This window comes from Oncorhynchus mykiss, chromosome 23, assembly GCF_057628025.1.
Source record: "Oncorhynchus mykiss isolate SJ-2025 chromosome 23, ASM5762802v1, whole genome shotgun sequence".
NCBI lineage: Eukaryota > Metazoa > Chordata > Actinopteri > Salmoniformes > Salmonidae > Oncorhynchus > Oncorhynchus mykiss.
The window spans coordinates 63,337,501-63,358,394 of record NC_143044.1 but is presented as its reverse complement, the minus strand read 5'-3'; the positions used below and the strand labels follow the sequence as shown (position 1 = coordinate 63,358,394).

At 42.5% G+C, this 20,894-nt stretch overlaps 1 protein-coding gene across 8 annotated transcripts in view; it reads right to left on the bottom strand.

The window, feature by feature from the left end:
• Positions 1-19,819, bottom strand: part of exoc6 (exocyst complex component 6) — a 146,528-nt gene extending 126,709 nt beyond the window's left edge. For 2 of the 8 annotated variants that reach the window (XM_090217888.1, XM_090217889.1), the window contains exon 1: positions 18,903-19,187. In XM_090217888.1, the coding sequence (XP_090074014.1) occupies positions 18,903-19,015 (113 nt within the window). In that variant the 5' untranslated portion in view covers positions 19,016-19,187. Of the gene's footprint in view, positions 1-18,902; positions 19,188-19,527 lie in introns of those variants that run through there. The other 6 variants (XM_090217887.1, XM_090217884.1, XM_090217886.1 and 3 more) reach the window with 6 other exon arrangements.
• Between the last annotated feature and the right edge of the window lie 1,075 nt (positions 19,820-20,894).

Sequence of the window (20,894 nt, the reverse complement as noted above, 5' to 3'; positions counted from 1 at the left end):
GGGAGTATATCCATCTCTACCAGAAGGTTATCATTAGTATCATCACACATTCCTGTGTTAGTAGTAGTTAACATTTCATTTAGAAGGTGGGGGGGGGGTATATCCATCTCTACCAGAAGGTTATCATTAGTATCATCACACATTCCTGTGTTAGTAGTAGTTAACATTTCATTTAGAAGGTGGGGGGGGGGGGTATATCCATCTCTATCAGAAGGTTATCATTAGTATCATCACACATTCCTGTGTTAGTAGTAGTTAACATTTCATTTAGAAGGTGGGGGGGGGGGGTATATCCATCTCTACCAGAAGGTTATCATTAGTATCATCACACATTCCTGTGTTAGTAGTAGTTAACATTTCATTTAGAAGGTGGGGGGGTATATCCATCTCTACCAGAAGGTTATCATTAGTATCATCACACATTCCTGTGTTAGTAGTAGTTAACATTTCATTTAGAAGGTGGGGGGGGGGGGGGGGGGGGGTATATCCATCTCTACCAGAAGGTTATCATTAGTATCATCACACATTCCTGTGTTAGTAGTAGTTAACATTTCATTTAGAAGGTGGGGGGGGGGGGGGTATATCCATCTCTACCAGAAGGTTATCATTAGTATCATCACACATTCCTGTGTTAGTAGTAGTTAACATTTCATTTAGAAGGTGGGGGGGGGGGGGGGTATATCCATCTCTACCAGAAGGTTATCATTAGTATCATCACACATTCCTGTGTTAGTAGTAGTTAACATTTCATTTAGAAGGTGGGGGGGGGGTATATCCATCTCTACCAGAAGGTTATCATTAGTATCATCACACATTCCTGTGTTAGTAGTAGTTAACATTTCATTTAGAAGGTGGGGGGGGGGGGTATATCCATCTCTACCAGAAGGTTATCATTAGTATCATCACACATTCCTGTGTTAGTAGTAGTTAACATTTCATTTAGAAGGTGGGGGGGGAGGGAGTATATCCATCTATACCAGAAGGTTATCATTAGTATCATCACACATTCCTGTGTTAGTAGTAGTTAACATTTCATTTAGAAGGTGGGGGGGGGGGTATATCCATCTCTACCAGAAGGTTATCATTAGTATCATCACACATTCCTGTGTTAGTAGTAGTTAACATTTCATTTAGAAGGTGGGGGGGGGGGTATATCCATCTCTATCAGAAGGTTATCATTAGTATCATCACACATTCCTGTGTTAGTAGTAGTTAACATTTCATTTAGAAGGTGGGGGGGGGGTATATCCATCTCTACCAGAAGGTTATCATTAGTATCATCACACATTCCTGTGTTAGTAGTAGTTAACATTTCATTTAGAAGGTGGGGGGGAGTATATCCATCTCTACCAGAAGGTTATCATTAGTATCATCACACATTCCTGTGTTAGTAGTAGTTAACATTTAATTTAGAAGGTGGGGGGGGGGTGGGGGGGGTATATCCATCTCTATCAGAAGGTTATCATTAGTATCATCACACATTCCTGTGTTAGTAGTAGTTAACATTTCATTTAGAAGGTGGGGGGGGGGGGTATATCCATCTCTATCAGAAGGTTATCATTAGTATCATCACACATTCCTGTGTTAGTAGTAGTTAACATTTCATTTAGAAGGTGGGGGGGTATATCCATCTCTACCAGAAGGTTATCATTAGTATCATCACACATTCCTGTGTTAGTAGTAGTTAACATTTCATTTAGAAGGTGGGGGGGGGGTATATCCATCTCTACCAGAAGGTTATCATTAGTATCATCACACATTCCTGTGTTAGTAGTAGTTAACATTTCATTTAGAAGGTGGGGGGGGGGGTGGGGGGGGTATATCCATCTCTATCAGAAGGTTATCATTAGTATCATCACACATTCCTGTGTTAGTAGTAGTTAACATTTCATTTAGAAGGTGGGGGGGGGTATATCCATCTCTATCAGAAGGTTATCATTAGTATCATCACACATTCCTGTGTTAGTAGTAGTTAACATTTCATTTAGAAGGTGGGGGGGGGGGGTATATCCATCTCTACCAGAAGGTTATCATTAGTATCATCACACATTCCTGTGTTAGTAGTAGTTAACATTTCATTTAGAAGGTGGGGGGGGGGGGGGGGTATATCCATCTCTACCAGAAGGTTATCATTAGTATCATCACACATTCCTGTGTTAGTAGTAGTTAACATTTCATTTAGAAGGTGGGGGGGTATATCCATCTCTACCAGAAGGTTATCATTAGTATCATCACACATTCCTGTGTTAGTAGTAGTTAACATTTCATTTAGAAGGTGGGGGGGGGGTGGGGGGGGTATATCCATCTCTACCAGAAGGTTATCATTAGTATCATCACACATTCCTGTGTTAGTAGTAGTTAACATTTCATTTAGAAGGTGTGGGGGGGAGTATATCCATCTCTACCAGAAGGTTATCATTAGTATCATCACACATTCCTGTGTTAGTAGTAGTTAACATTTCATTTAGAAGGTGGGGGGGAGTATATCCATCTCTACCAGAAGGTTATCATTAGTATCATCACACATTCCTGTGTTAGTAGTAGTTAACATTTCATTTAGAAGGTGTGGGGGGGAGTATATCCATCTCTACCAGAAGGTTATCATTAGTATCATCACACATTCCTGTGTTAGTAGTAGTTAACATTTCATTTAGAAGGTGGGGGGGGGGGGTATATCCATCTCTACCAGAAGGTTATCATTAGTATCATCACACATTCCTGTGTTAGTAGTAGTTAACATTTCATTTAGAAGGTGGGGGGGGTATATCCATCTCTATCAGAAGGTTATCATTAGTATCATCACACATTCCTGTGTTAGTAGTAGTTAACATTTCATTTAGAAGGTGGGGGGGGGGGGTATATCCATCTCTACCAGAAGGTTATCATTAGTATCATCACACATTCCTGTGTTAGTAGTAGTTAACATTTCATTTAGAAGGTGGGGGGGGGGGGGGGGGTATATCCATCTCTACCAGAAGGTTATCATTAGTATCATCACACATTCCTGTGTTAGTAGTAGTTAACATTTCATTTAGAAGGTGGGGGGGGGTATATCCATCTCTACCAGAAGGTTATCATTAGTATCATCACACATTCCTGTGTTAGTAGTAGTTAACATTTCATTTAGAAGGTGGGGGGGGGGGGGGGTATATCCATCTCTACCAGAAGGTTATCATTAGTATCATCACACATTCCTGTGTTAGTAGTAGTTAACATTTCATTTAGAAGGTGGGGGGGGGTATATCCATCTCTATCAGAAGGTTATCATTAGTATCATCACACATTCCTGTGTTAGTAGTAGTTAACATTTCATTTAGAAGGTGGGGGGGGGGGGGGTATATCCATCTCTATCAGAAGGTTATCATTAGTATCATCACACATTCCTGTGTTAGTAGTAGTTAACATTTCATTTAGAAGGTGTGTGGGGGGGGAGTATATCCATCTCTACCAGAAGGTTATCATTAGTATCATCACACATTCCTGTGTTAGTAGTAGTTAACATTTCATTTAGAAGGTGGGGGGAGTATATCCATCTCTACCAGAAGGTTATCATTAGCATCATTGCACATCATCATCACACATTCCTGTGCCGTTTCCGAAATGTTTCAGAAAGTTGTAGGAAAATACAAACCACTGATGCATTTTGGTCATGAGGTATTGATTAACTTGGTCAAATTATAACATGTTCCAGTCCAATACATTTAGTTGATGTCCTACTAAGTCCAATACATTTAGTTGATTCCCTACTAAGTTCAATACATTTAGTTGATTTCCTACTAAGTTCAATACATTTAGTTGATTCCCTACTAAGTTCAATACATTTAGTTGATTTCCTACTAAGTTCAATACATTTAGTTGATTTCCTACTAAGTTCAATACATTTAGTTGATTTCCTACTAAGTTCAATACATTTAGTTGATTCCCTACTAAGTTCAATACATTTAGTTGATTCCCTACTAAGTTCAATACATTTAGTTGATTCCCTACTAAGTTCAATACATTTAGTTGATTCCCTACTAAGTTCAATACATTTAGTTGATTCCCTACTAAGTTCAATACATTTAGTTGATTCCCTACTAAGTTCAATACATTTAGTTGATTTCCTACTAAGTTCAATACATTTAGTTGATTTCCTACTAAGTTCAATACATTTAGTTGATTTCCTACTAAGTTCAATACATTTAGTTGATTCCCTACTAAGTTCAATACATTTAGTTGATGTCCTACTAAGTTCAATACATTTAGTTGATTCCCTACTAAGTTCAATACATTTAGTTGATTCCCTACTAAGTTCAATACATTTAGTTGATGTCCTACTAAGTTCAATACATTTAGTTGATTCCCTACTAAGTTCAATACATTTAGTTGATGTCCTACTAAGATCAATACATTTAGTTGATTCCCTACTAAGTTCAATACATTTAGTTGATTCCCTACTAAGTTCAATACATTTAGTTGATGTCCTACTAAGATCAATACATTTAGTTGATTCCCTACTAAGTTCAATACATTTAGTTGATTTCCTACTAAGATCAATACATTTAGTTGATTTCCTACTAAGTTCAATACATTTAGTTGATTTCCTACTAAGTTCAATACATTTAGTTGATGTCCTACTAAGTTCAATACATTTAGTTGATTTCCTACTAAGTTCAATACATTTAGTTGATTTCCTACTAAGTTCAATACATTTAGTTGATTTCCTACTAAGTTCAATACATTTAGTTGATTCCCTACTAAGTTCAATACATTTAGTTGATTTCCTACTAAGTTCAATACATTTAGTTGATTCCCTACTAAGTTCAATACATTTAGTTGATTCCCTACTAAGTTCAATACATTTAGTTGATGTCCTACTAAGTTCAATACATTTAGTTGATTCCCTACTAAGTTCAATACATTTAGTTGATGTCCTACTAAGATCAATACATTTAGTTGATTCCCTACTAAGTTCAATACATTTAGTTGATTCCCTACTAAGTTCAATACATTTAGTTGATGTCCTACTAAGATCAATACATTTAGTTGATTCCCTACTAAGTTCAATACATTTAGTTGATTTCCTACTAAGATCAATACATTTAGTTGATTTCCTACTAAGTTCAATACATTTAGTTGATTTCCTACTAAGTTCAATACATTTAGTTGATGTCCTACTAAGTTCAATACATTTAGTTGATTTCCTACTAAGTTCAATACATTTAGTTGATTTCCTACTAAGTTCAATACATTTAGTTGATTTCCTACTAAGTTCAATACATTTAGTTGATTTCCTACTAAGTTCAATACATTTAGTTGATGTCCTACTAAGTTCAATACATTTAGTTGATTTCCTACTAAGTTCAATACATTTAGTTGATGTCCTACTAAGTTCAATACATTTAGTTGATTTCCTACTAAGTTCAATACATTTAGTTGATTTCCTACTAAGTTCAATACATTTAGTTGATGTCCTACTAAGATCAATACATTTAGTTGATTCCCTACTAAGTTCAATACATTTAGTTGATGTCCTACTAAGTTCAATACATTTAGTTGATTTCCTACTAAGATCAATACATTTAGTTGATTCCCTACTAAGTTCAATACATTTAGTTGATTCCCTACTAAGTTCAATACATTTAGTTGATGTCCTACTAAGTTCAATACATTTAGTTGATTTCCTACTAAGTTCAATACATTTAGTTGATTCCCTACTAAGTTCAATACATTTAGTTGATTTCCTACTAAGTTCAATACATTTAGTTGATGTCCTACTAAGATCAATACATTTAGTTGATGTCCTACTAAGATCAATACATTTAGTTGATTCCCTACTAAGTTCAATACATTTAGTTGATGTCCTACTAAGTTCAATACATTTAGTTGATTTCCTACTAAGATCAATACATTTAGTTGATTCCCTACTAAGTTCAATACATTTAGTTGATTTCCTACTAAGTTCAATACATTTAGTTGATTTCCTACTAAGTTCAATACATTTAGTTGATTTCCTACTAAGTTCAATACATTTAGTTGATTTCCTACTAAGTTCAATACATTTAGTTGATTTCCTACTAAGTTCAATACATGTTTGAATATTGTTAAATTGCGTTTTAATGTCTGGATTGTGTGGTTCCGTTCTGTGTTCTCCACAACAGACCTTCTAGGACCCTGCTGATAGAGACGTGATGATGTGTTGCTCTCTACACAGAACAGCGTGACCTGACCATGCTACTTCCCAATGACCTTGTCCAAGAGCAGTTGAACCTCATTATTATCACCTATATGTATTCTCACTAATCAACACGAGGCTGAAACAAAACAGTGAACGTGTGCCGGTGATAAAACTGCTCGATGGGGACAGATGTTTTCCTCCGGGTCACAATGCAGGAGGACGACTGCTCGTTTCAGCCTCCAAAAACGGCCTCGGAAAACAGTCCATCTTTCAAACGTTGGAGGGCCTCCCGGGTCCCCCCTGTCATGCAGTGATATCCTGACTGGCTGAGGCGGTTAGAGAGAGAGAGAGAGAGAGAGAGAGAGAGACAGGCTGCAGGTGCTTCCTGTGGGGCTGAGGGAAGAGCTAGAGCATTATGGGGGAGAGGGGAAAGAACTCAGGCTTCCTCTGGCCTGCGGATTGAAGAGGGTGAGCCACAGAACACTCAGCCTGGCACCATTGTGCTCAACCCCCCCACACCCCGGGACACTGGTTGTGCACGACAACGAGACAAACCAACCGCTCCGTCACTGACATCCAGAACCAGGGAATAACTAATAGAATGTAAATGTAGGCTTGTGGAACGCCCTGCACTGACTGACCCAGATATAGCCTTGGCTCCGAACTGCTCGCCAACTGTGATTTGTGAAAAAGGACCGTTGTGACAGAGCATGACGCCACTAGCAACAGTCTGTCCAAGTTATCGACAAACTAAATGGGTTTTTATAAATTAGGCTCCAGAATCCTGCATCGATGTCCTGATGTTGATTCACAGAAACATGTGACTCGCTCCACTAGGAAATGGTCCCTGAAGAACTGACTTCCAGTGACATGCAGTGAACAAGCTTTATTTTGTGTCACAGAATTCCCTCATATTAAAAATACTTTATCCACGTCAAATCTGTCGTTATTGGCTTCACTTAAAAATAAATAAAAGTTGTGTTTGGTGCAAACGTCAAAGTACAGGTAGAAGCCATATATAAAACATCCAATGGATCCCAACGCTCTCACAAAGATGATCTGAGAGATTGTTCGCTCTGGACACCAAGCTGAGCCAAATCCACGACACACTGGAGAAAACGCCGGAGAAGACGATAAATCACTAAACGGTGAATAAGCTGTTGGAGGGGAAAACCCACAGCAGAACATGAGAATAATTTTAATTGGATCATGGAATCGAAGCTGGTAGAAATCAACAACTTATTGGTCAAGAGAAGCTTGGTCCTTCGCCCTCAGGTGAACATCATCGCATCGGACCAATGACAAATGGAAACCGGTTTTATGAGAACACGGCTTTGAGGAAAAACTAATTATTCTTTGTCTCGCAGGAGAGATGGGAACACTGCAGTACCAGGGACAGAGGATCAGCATCTACCCCGATACGAGGGCAGAGCTACGGGAACACAAACTACTGGCAATGAGGTGAGAGGGGTACTGTTCAAAACCAACCTGTAGGTACGGAGTGGTCCACCCAGGAACGCTGCTGATCACCTAACAACAAGACCCGCCCCTTCAACAACAAGACCCGCCCCTTCAACAACACGGCCCGCCCCTTCAACAACACGGCCCGCCCCTTCAACACAACCCGCCCCTTCAACAACAAGACCCGCCCCTTCAACAACAAGACCCGCCCCTTCAACAACAAGACCCGCCCCTTCAACAACAAGACCCGCCCCTTCAACAACAAGACCCGCCCCTTCAACAACAAGACCCGCCCCTTCAACAACAAGACCCGCCCCTTCAACTAAGTGCTGTTATTGTGAAGCGGAAATGTCTAGGAGCAACGTCTCAGTCTCAAAATGGTAGGCCAGACAAGCTCACAGAATGGGACCGCGGAGTGCGTAAACATCTCCTGTCCTCTGTTGCAACGCTCACTACCGAGTTCCCAACTGCTTCTGGAAGCAACATCAGCACAACAACTGTTCGTCGGGAGCTTCATGAAATGTGTTTCCATGGCCATCGCTCATCCATTTATTTACATGGACATATTCCTATTCATTCCTTTACACTTGTGTGTATAAGGTAGTTGTTGTGAAATTGTTTGATTACTTGTTAGATATTACTGCACGGTCGGAACTAGAAGCACAAGCATTTCGCTACACTCACATTAACATCTGCTAACCATGTGTATGTGACCAATAAGATTTGATGGCCGAGCAGCCGCACAAAATCCTAACATCACCATGCGCAATGCCAAGCTTCGGGTGCCACCATTGGACTCTGGAGCAGAGGAAACGCATTCTCTGGAGTGATGAATCCCATTTCACCCTCTGGCAGTCCGACAGACAAATCTGGGTTTGGCAGATGCCAGAAAAACGCTAACTGCCCCAATGCATAGTGCCAACTGTAAAGTTTGGTGGAGGAGGAATAATGGTCTGGGGCTGTGTATCATGGTTCAGGCTAGTTCCAGTGAAGGGAAATCTTAATGCGACAGCATACAATGCCCTTATCGAGGTCCATACAGAAATGGTTTGTCAAAATAGACTTTTGACTGGCATGCACAGAGCCCTGACCTCAACCCCATCAAACAACTTTGGGATGAATTGGAACTGCCTGCGAGCCAGGCCTAAATCACCTAACATCACTGCCCGACCTCCCTAATGTATTAAGTATATTCTGACTATTCAGCAGTATATTAAAGATACAAGATCAACCTCATTAAAACCATCTCTACTTAACAAAACAAATGTTCAATCTCAATATTAGAATCGAAGTCACCAATTGCGACCCATTTTAAAATACCTTGGCATTTACATTTTACCCATCTAGATCTAAACATTAACTTCATCAGGTCGCATTTCGTTACTCAAAATGAATGTGTTGCCTAGACAAAATTAAAAATAATAATAATAATAATAGTTAGCATGCTTCCTTTGCCCAGGCCACTAGGGTACTGGGAAAAGATTCAAAAGTTCAGTCTCAAATTTGATATGGAAATGTCCCAGAATGAAGATGACTGCATGTTCTATGCTTTGTGTCTAGTGCTCCGCCTACTTAAGAAATGGTTTGTTCAAGTTAATCGTCTTCCTGGTTGGAAAGAGAGAAAAACAGGATTCATCCGATGGATTCGGGATTCATCCGATGGCATTGAGGAGTACACCACATCATTCACCGTGAGCATCAATGACGTCGTCCCCACAGTGACCGTACGTACATATCCCAACCAGAAGTCATGGATTATGGGAAACATCCGCACTGAGCTAAAGGCTAGTGTCCCGCGTTCAAGGAGCGGGACACTAATCTGGACGCTTATGAGAAATCCCGCTACGACCTCCGAAGAGCCATCAAATAGGCAAAGCATTAAAACAGGACTAAGATCAAATAATACTACGCCGGCTCTGATACTCGTCGGATGCTGCAGGGCTTGCAAACTATCACGGATTACAAAGGGAAACCCAGCCGCAAGATGCTCAGTGACACGAAAATACCAGACGAGCTAAATGCCTTCTATGCTCACTATGAGGCAAGCAGCACTGAACCATGCGTGAGAGTACCAGCTGTTCTGGACGACTGAGCGATCACGGTCTCCATAGCCGAGGTTAGACCTTTAAACAGGTTGATATTCACAAGGCCACAGGGCCAAACAGATTACCAGGATGGGTACTCAGAGCATGCGCTGACCAGCTGGCAAGTGCTTTCACTGACCTTTTCAACCTCTCCCTGACCCAGTCTGTAATACCTACATGTTTCCAGCAGAAAACCATAGTCCCTGTGCCCCAGAATGCCAAGGTAACTTGTCTAAATGGCTATCGCCCAGTAGCACTCACATCTGTAGCCATGAAATGTTTTGAAAGGCTGGTCATGGCAGATATCAACACCATCATTCCAGACACCCTAGACCCACTCCAATTCGCATGCCGCCCCAACAGATCCACAGACTATGGAATCTTTATTGCACCACAATGCCCTCTCCCATATAGACAAGAGGAACACCTATGTGAGAATGCTGTTCATTGACTATAGCTCAACACCATAGTAATGAGCTTGGAGGGCACTAAGCTAAGAACCCTGTGACTGAACACCTCCCTCTGCAACTGGATCCTGGACATCCTGACGGGCTGCCCCCAGGTGGTGAGGGAAGGTAACAACACATCCGCCACACTGAGCCTGAACATGGAGGCCCCTCAGGGGTACTCCGTTCACTCAGGACTGCATGGCCAGGCACGACTCCAACACCATCATTAAGTTTACGGACGACACAACGGTGGTAGGCCTGATCACCGACAATGAGACAGTCTATAGGGAGGAAGTCAGAGACCTGGCAGTGTGGTGCCAGGACAACAACCTCTCCCTCAACTTCAGCAAGACAAAGCAGCTGATCGTGGACTACCGGAAACGGAGGGCCGAGCCACGCCCCCGTTCACATCAACGGGGCAGTAGTGGAGCGGATCGAGGGCTTGGTCCATGGTGTCCACGTTACTAAGGATCTCTCATTGTCCACAAACACAGTCTCGAAGACGGAACGAGAACGCCTCTTCCCTCCCAGGAGGTAGAAAAGATTTGGCGTGGGCCCTCAGATCCTCAAAACGTTTTACAGCTACACCATTGAGAGCATGTGGACTGGCTGCATCACCGCTAGGTAGAGCAACTGGCATCCGACTGCATAGGGTAGTGCGTACGGCCCAGTACATAACTGGGGACAAGCTCCCTGCCATCCAGGACCTCTATACCAGGCGGTGTCAGAGGAAGGCCCTAAAACTTGTCATCTCTCTGTTACCGCATGGCAAGGGTTACCAATGCACCAAGTCTAGAATCAACAGGACGGTGAACAGCTTGTTCCCAAGCCATAAGGCCGCTAACTAGTTTGTTTAATAGTTAACCGGACAATCTGCATTGACCCTTTTGACTCATCACATACGCTGCTGCAACTGTTAATGATCTATCCTGTTGCATATTCACTTATCTACTTCAATTACCTGTAGCCCTGCACATGGACTTGGTACTGCTACCCTGACTATAGCCATGTTATTACCTGTACCCCTGCACATTGACTTGGTACTGCTACCCTGTCTATAGCCATGTTATTACCCCAGACCCCTGCACATGGACTTGGTACTGCTACCCTGTCTATAGCCATGTTATTACCTGTACCCCTGCACATGGACTTGGTACTGCTACCCTGACTATAGCCATGTTATTACCTGTACCCCTGCACATTGACTTGGTACTGCTACCCTGTCTATAGCCATGTTATTACCTGTACCCCTGCACATGGACTTGGTACTTCTACCCTGTCTATAGCCATGTTATTACCTGTACCCCTGCACATGGACTTGGTACTGCTACCCTGACTATAGCCATGTTATTGCCCCAGACCCCTGCACATGGACTTGGTACTGCTACCCTGTCTATAGCCATGTTATTACCTGTACCCCTGCACATGGACTTGGTACTGCTACCCTGACTATAGCCATGTTATTACCTGTACCCCTGCACATTGACTCAGTATTGCTACCCTGTCTATAGCCATGTTATTACCTGTACCCCTGCACATGGACTTGGTACTGCTACCCTGTCTATAGCCATGTTATTACCTGTACCCCTGCACATTGACTTGGTACTGCTACCCTGTCTATTGCCATGTTATTACCTGTACCCCTGCACATTGACTTGGTACTGCTACCCAGTCTATAGCCATGTTATTACCTGTAGCCATGCACATGGACTTGGTACTGCTACCCTGACTATAGCCATGTTATTGCCCCAGACCCCTGCACATTGACTTGGTACTGCTACCCTGTCTATAGCCATGTTATTACCTGTACCCCTGGACATTGACTTGGTACTGCTACCCTGTCTATAGCCATGTTATTACCTGTACCCCTGCACATTGACTTGGTACTGCTACCCTGTCTATAGCCATGTTATTACCCCAGACCCCTGCACATTGACTTGGTACTGCTAACCTGTCTATAGCCATATTATCATTGACTCTGTACTGCTACCCTGTCTATAGCCATGTTATCATTGACTCAGCACTGCTACCCTGTCTATAGCCATGTTATCATTGACTCAGCACTGCTACCCTGTCTATAGCCATGTTATCATTGACTCAGTACTGCTACCCTGTCTATAGCCATGTTATCATTGACTCAGTACTGCTACCCTGTCTATAGCCATGTTATCATTGACTCAGTACTGCTACCCTGTCTATAGCCATGTTATCATTGACTCAGTACTACTACCCGGTCTATAGCCATGTTATCATTGACTCAGTACTACTATCCTGTCTATAGCCATTATATCATTGACTCAGGTCTGCTACCCAGTCTATAGCCATGTTATCATTGACTCAGTACTGCTACCCTGTCTATAGCCATGTTATCATTGACTCAGTACTGCTACCCTGGCTATAGCCATGTTATCATTGACTCTTGTACTACTACCCTGTCTATAGCCATGTTATCATTGACTCAGTACTGCTACCCTGTCTATAGCCATGTTATTACCTGTACCCCTGCACATGGACTTGGTACTGCTACCCTGACTATAGCCATGTTATTACCTGTACCCCTGCACATGGACTCAGTACTGCTACCCTGTCTATAGCCATGTTATTACCTGTACCCCTGCACATGGACTTGGTACTGCTACCCTGTCTATAGCCATGTTATTACCTGTACCCCTGCACATGGACTTGGTACTGCTACCCTGTCTACAGCCATGTTATTACCTGTACCCCTGCACATTGACTTGGTACTGCTACCCTGTCTACAGCCATGTTATTACCTGTAGCCCTGCACATGGACTTGGTACTGCTACCCTGACAATAGCCATGTTATTACCTGTACCCCTGCACATTGACTCAGTACTGCTACCCTGTCTATAGCCATGTTATTACCCCAGACTCCAGCACATGGACTCAGTACTGCTACCCTGTCTATAGCCATGTTATTACCCCAGACCCCTGCACATGGACTTGGTACTGCTACCCTGTCTATAGCCATGTTATTACCCCAGACCCCTGCACATGGACTTGGTACTGCTACCCTGTCTATAGCCATGTTATTACCTGTACCCCTGCACATTGACTTGGTACTGCTACCCTGTCTATAGCCATGTTATTACCCCAGACCCCTGCACATTGACTTGGCACTGCTAACCTGTCTATAGCCATGTTATCATTGACTCTGTACTGCTACCCTGTCTATAGCCATGTTATCATTGACTCAGTACTGCTACCCTGTCTATAGCCATGTTATCATTGACTCAGTACTGCTACCCTGTCTATAGCCATGTTATCATTGACTCAGTACTTCTACCCTGTCTATAGCCATGTTATCATTGACTCAGTACTGCTACCCTGTCTATAGCCATGTTATCATTGACTCAGTACTGCTACCCTGTCTATAGCCATGTTATCATTGACTCAGTACTTCTACCCTGTCTATAGCCATGTTATCATTGACTCAGTACTGCTACCCTGTCTATAGCCATGTTATCATTGACTCAGTACTGCTACCCTGTCTATAGCCATGTTATCATTGACTCAGTACTAATACCCTGTCTATAGCCATGTTATCATTGACTCAGTACTACTACCCTGTCTATAGCCATGTTATCATTGACTCAGGTCTGCTACCCTGTCTATAGCCATGTTATCATTGACTCAGTACTGCTACCCTGTCTATAGCCATGTTATCATTGACTCAGGTCTGCTACCCTGTCTATAGCCATGTTATCATTGACTCAGTACTGCTACCCTGTCTATAGCCATGTTATTATTGACTCAGTACTGCTACCCTGTCTATAGCCATGTTATCATTGACTCAGTACTACTACCCTGTCTATAGCCATGTTATCATTGACTCAGTACTACTACCCTGTCTATAGCCATGTTATCATTGACTCAGTACTGCTACCCTGTCTATAGCCATGTTATCATTGACTCAGTACTGCTACCCTGTCTATAGCCATGTTATCATTGACTCAGTACTACTACCCTGTCTATAGCCATGTTATCATTGACTCAGTACTGCTACCCTGTCTATAGCCATGTTATCATTGACTCAGTACTGCTACCCTGTCTATAGCCAAGTTATCGTTTCTCATTTTGTATTTATTATGACTTTTATTGTAAAACATTCCTATTATTTCTCTCTGGTCTCTCTCTCTGCATTGTTGGGAAGGGCCAGTCAGTCAGCATTTCACTGCAGGTCTACCTACACCTGTTGTTTACCAAGCATGTGACACAATCTGATGGTGCTAATGGGGCCATTAAAATGCAAAGGCCTGTAATCGTCCTCTACACACACGGGTCGGCCCTAGACAGCCTACGCAAATTACAAACCCGCCAGAACAACCCAAAATAATACAATGACGTTTGTCTCAGGCTCTAAAATGTGTTTATTGTGATCAAGTTCGATCCCCATGATCGACTGCGCCAGAACAACCCAAAATAATACAATGACGTTTGTCTCGGGCTCTAAAATGTGTTTATTGTGATCAAGTTCGATCCCCATGATCGACTGCGCCAGAACAACCCAAAATAATACAATGACGTTTGTCTCAGGCTCTAAAATGTGTTTATTGTGATCAAGTTCGATCCCCATGATCGACTGCGCCAGAACAACCCAAAATAATACAATGACGTTTGTCTCGGGCTCTAAAATGTGTTTATTGTGATCAAGTTCGATCCCCATGATCGACTGCGCCAGAACAACCCAAAATAATACAATGACGTTTGTCTCGGGCTCTAAAATGTGTTTATTGTGATCAAGTTCAATCCCCATGATCGACTGCGCCAGAACAACCCAAAATAATACAATGACGTTTGTCTCGGGCTCTAAAATGTGTTTATTGTGATCAAGTTCAATCCCCATGATCGACTGTTTTAAAGTTGGCTACAAATAGACATTTAAACAGTGATCCATTCTGACTGCTACACATCTATTTAAATAGTGATCCATTCTAACTGCTACACATCTATTTAAATAGTGATCCATTCTAACTACTACATATCTATTTAAATAGTGATCCATTCTAACTACTACATATCTATTTAAACAGTGATCCATTCTGACTGCTACACATCTATTTAAATAGTGATCCATTCTAACTGCTACACATCTATTTAAATAGTGATCCATTCTAACTACTACATATCTATTTAAATAGTGATCCATTCTAACTACTACATATCTATTTAAACAGTGATCCATTCTGACTGCTACACATCTATTTAAATAGTGATCCATTCTAACTGCTACACATCTACTTAAATAGTGATCCATTCTGACTGCTACATATCTATTTAAACAGTGATCCATTCTAACTGCTACACATCTATTTAAACAGTGATCCATTCTAACTGCTACACATCTATTTAAATAGTGATCCATTCTAACTACTACATATCTATTTAAATAGTGATCCATTCTAACTGCTACACATCTATTTAAGTAGTGATCCATTCTAACTACTACATATCTATTTAAATAGTGATCCATTCTGACTGCTACACATCTATTTAAATAGTGATCCATTCTAACTGCTACACATCTATTTAAACAGTGATCCATTCTAACTACTACACATCTATTTAAATAGCGATCCATTCTGACTGCTACATATCTATTTAAGTAGTGATCCATTCTGACTGCTACACATCTATTTAAGTAGTGATCCATTCTGACAGTTGCCTTCACACAGTCCAGCCCCCACCCACCTTGTCAGCACCACAGTCCAGCCCCCACCCACCCTGCCAGCACCACAGACCAGCCCCCACCCACCCTGCCAGCACCACAGTCCAGCCCCCACCCACCCTGCCAGCACCACAGTCCAGCCCCCACCCACCCTGCCTGCACCACAGTCCAGCCCCCAGCCCTCCAGCCAGGGTCACAGTCCAGCCCCCACCCTGCCTGCACCACAGTCCAGCCCCCACCCACCCTTCCTGCACCACAGTCCAGCCCCCACCCACCCTGCCTGCAGCACAGTCCAGCCCCCACCCACCCTGCCAGCACCACAGTCCAGCCACCACCCACCCTGCCTGCACCACAGTCCAGCCCCCAGCCCTCTAGCCAGGGTCACAGTCCAGCCCCCAGCCCTCCAGCCAGCTTCACAGTCCAGGCCCCACCCATCCTGCCTGCGCCAGCCAGCCCCCAAGCGCCACAGTCCAGCCCCCAAGCACCACAGTTCCCTATATAGTGCACTACTTTATACTACAGCCCTATTCCCTATATAGTGCACTACTTTAAACCAGAGCCCTATTCCCTACATAGTGCACTACTTTAGACCAGAGCCCTATTCCCTACATAGTGCACTACTTTAGACCAGAGCCCTATTCCCTACATAGTGCACTACTTTAGACCAGAGCCCTATTCCCTACATAGTGCACTACTTTAGACCAGAGCCCTATTCCCTACATAGTGCACTACTTTAGACCAGAGCCCTATTCCCTACATAGTGCACTACTTTAGACCAGAGCCCTATGGGTCCTAGTGCACTGCATAGGGGGACATTTGGAAAGCAGATCAGGATGGGCTGAGGAAGTCTGATAACTAAAGGACGACTGACCGATTCAAACAGACGACAGGCAGGATGGACAAAACAATGAGCCTTGATGTTGTCGGCACTGGACACAACACACACACTTCAATAAGAGGAAGACTGAAGGTTAACTTCCTAACGATATGAACACACCTGGTTTGCCCTTTGAACTGAAAAATCATTAACACACTTTCAGGCACTACTGCAATGTTTCCCGTTTTAATGTCACATGAACAAGTACAGTGAAATGATTGTCTGGCAAACTCAGTGTATTGCACAGTGTAGGTCTACAGCTGGAATGCTAAGCTCCCGATGCTATGATGAACCCAGTCTAAATGATGTATTTATGACTGGTGTTATCAGTGAACTGACACGCAACTAGGAAGTAGCCTAACCTCTATACCTCAGAGACAATACAATATCCAGGCTGAAAATGGCTGAACAAGGAAACATACCTGTCATAGTTTTGACAGAAGCAGCAATGACAGAGTAGATAGATAAGTGGCCCCAGGCCATAACAGGCCTGTTAGGCCATAGCAGGCCAAGCCCTTGATCATGGGTCTCAGTCCCATTACATGACATAAGAGTTTTCTGTACGGGGGAGTTTTGTAAAGAGCCCCGACTCTCAGTCTGAACGTATCACTTGCAGTACGGTTTTGGAAGCATAAGGACCATCCATATCTGCAAGAAATAATAATCAGTTAAAGAAAGGTTAAATTCATAAACACCTTTTCAGGGTCAGTGTTCCCACACAGTCATATCTCCATGTTAGAGCGCTTGCTTACAGAAAACAGATGGAAGACGGAGTCGACTACCTGTGCTAATTAGCTATCTGCTTCACGGAAGACACGGACCTCACAAATGTGTCATCACTGACAAATACTGTAGTCTGTAACGGTGTTAAAACCAGTTTGTGAAATTATTTTGATGTGATATGAAAGTAGAGGAATTTATGTTTCTAGAACAATAACACAATTTGAGAATCAATTCACCTTTAGATGGGAGTATTTGGCTGATTTGGCTTTCCAGAACCAATTATCCCTTAAAACAGAACATCTCAGGTCCTTGGACTATATGGAGTAAAGTTAGGCTACTTTAGTCCATTATTGGTCTATAACAGGCCACACCATCACTTCCCCCTCTGGCTGGCTGGTGTGCTGCTGGCAGGATTTATTTCAGTTCTGGAGGGGATGGAGCTGGAGTGGTGTCATTCATTCAAATCCACAGTATGTTTTTGATGTGGAGTATCTAGTTAGTCATGGTTAACTTGTAGCTAACTATATTAAGATAATTTACTACTGAATAGACAGCTTAGCCGATGACTTGATTGCAAGCTAACGTTGGCTAGCTACATAGCTAATGATAAATATTGCTATGGATGAAATGTTAGCTAGCTAGCTACTTACCTAAGGATAAATATAACTATGCTGTAACGTTAAATAGCTAGCTACTTAGTTAATGATACATATTGCTAAGGATGTAACGTTAGCTAGCTACTTAATGATACATTTAGCTACGACTGTAAGGTTAGTTATGTGATTAATACGTGCCCCAGTTTGTTTGCTAGCTACTTACCAAGCTAACTATACAGCAACGTTTTAAGATCACATCGATATAAACAAGACTCAGTATTATCAAATGAAGCTAGTTAGTGGCCTGCTAATGCAACTAGCTAGCTAACCTGCTAATGCAACTAGCTAGCTAACCTGCTAATGCAACTAGCTAACCTGCTAGCTGGCTAACCTGCTAATGCAACTAGCTAGCTAACCTGCTAATGCAACTAGCTAACCTGCTAGCTGGCCAACAAGCTAGCTACCCTGCTAATACAATTAGCTAACCTGCTAATGCAACTAGCTAACCTGCTTGCTTGCCAACTAGCTAGCCAACAACCTTGGGCATAACGAGCCACACCCATCTATTGCTATGTAGAGTTGTGACATGTCACCCTACCTGACATTACAACCATCATATAAAACGTTACAACACATGACATATGAACACGATGTTTTGACGTGTAAACACCGGGTTTGTCTAAAGCTAGCTCACCCTGCTCACTAGCATAGCAACAACGGGCTGTAAGATATGTAGCTAACTAACGTTGAGCTGGCTTGGGATTTGGATGCTAACAAACAAAAGGTCTTTCAGTGTACTGTTCTACTTGGACCACCAACGATAAGATAATAAAATACATTTTTCTTTAAAATACACATTTCCGTACCGAAGTGTCGGACCGACACAAGCGGTGTCGGTGCTCTCAATTTCTTGCAAAATCCGTTCGTGCTCCGTTATACACTCCACGGATTCATTGTCCGCCATGTTGCTGGTAATCATCACAGTGTCGAGCGGTGACGGTGACACTGCGGGGAAACGGGTCAGTACCGGACTCGGTCGGTAAGGGGCGTAACGTTACCGGTGTGTGATGTCTTAGTGACAGCCGTAGGCAGATGTTTACCCTGCTAATAACCTACACATCAGTGTCAAATCTGATTTATTCATCTATACAGTTAACTGGCCTTAGATCAGTAGAGGAGGGGATCTATGAATGAATAGTCCCTACTTATAAATGGATATTAATAGTAACAGAATGAACATCATAACCAAATAGTATTCTGTCCATGCTACATTTCATTTAAAACTTCACTTCCATTGTTCAATTAATTTGAAAAAGTACCGTAGCTATTTGTACAGATAATTGTTTCCTGGTGAGAATAAAACTAATTGATTGTAATCACAATTAGCTATTATGAATAGATGAAAATGTCTCACATTTGGCTAATGAATCTGTTCTACAATAGTTTGAACCTTGTTTTTCTTTATTCATATTTGGATTAAATTGAAAGTACCTTAATGTGGTTCCCAGGGGCAAGTCCACGGATTCAAGTTCAGCAAAAACATTTCCAAAGCCCTTCTCATCATCTCTACTACCGTCATCTTCAGGAATATCTGGTAAAGGTTTCTCCACTCTATCGCTGGACATTTCACAATTTCTAGCTTTGTGGAGAGAGTGGTGGGAGATTTGTGCAGTAGGATATAGCTGTGGAGAGTTCCTGGTCACACACCTACTGGGGTCAATCAGGCTGTCAGCAGAAGAAAAGCCTGGGAAACCGTCAACCTTGTGATCTGAGGAACTTTGAATCCAACAAAAGAGTTCATTGCTTTTTTTGTTAAATAGTGCCACGAATAACCCCATTCAACATAGAACGTTTACAAGACGCATGTAAGGAGTTCATTTCTGGATAAATTGATTTTCCGTGCGGGTTTGAAAAACACTCCTTCATAAATACATTTGATATATTTAGGTGAACTTGTTACATTTTAGGCTACGTGTCAAACTCATTCCACAGAGGGCCAAGTGTTCTCCCTAGTACATGGTTGATTAATTAAGGTCACTAATTAGTAAGGAACTCCCCTCACCTGGTTGTCTAGGTCTCAGTAAGGAACTCCCCTCACCTGGTTGTCTAGGTCTCAGTAAGGAACTCCCCTCACCTGGTTGTCTAGGTCTCAATAAGGAACTCCCCTCATCTGGTTGTCTAGGTCTCAGTAAGGAACTCCCCTCACCTGGTTGTCTAGGTCTCAGTAAGGAACTCCCTTCACCTGGTTGTCTAGGTCTCAGTAAGGAACTCCCCTCACCTGGTTGTCTAGGTCTCAGTATTGAACTCCCCTCAACTGGTTGGCTAGGTCTCAGTATTGAACTCCCCTCACCTGGTTATCTAGGTCTCAGTAAGGAACTCCCCTCACCTGGTTATCTAGGTCTCAGTAAGGAACTCCCCTCACCTGGTTGTCTAGGTCTCAGTAAGGAACTCCCCTCACCTGGTTGTCTCAGTAAGGAACTCCCCTCACCTGGTTGTCTAGATCTCAGTAAGGAACTCCCCTCACCTGGTTGTCTAGGTCTCAGTAAGGAACTCCCCTCACCTGGTTGTCTAGGTCTCAGTAAGGAACTCCCCTCACCTGGTTGTCTAGGTCTCAGTAAGAAACTCCCCTCACCTGGTTGTCTAGGTCTCAGTAAGGAGCTCCCCTCACCTGGTTGTCTAGGTCTCAGTAAGGAACTCCCTTCACCTGGTTGTCTAGGTCTCAGTAAGGAACTCCCCTCACCTGGTTGTCTAGGTCTCAGTAAGGAACTCCCCTCACCTGGTTGTCTAGGTCTCAGTAAGGAACTCCCCTCACCTGGTTGTCTAGGTCTCACTCAGTAAGGAGCTCCCCTCACCTGGTT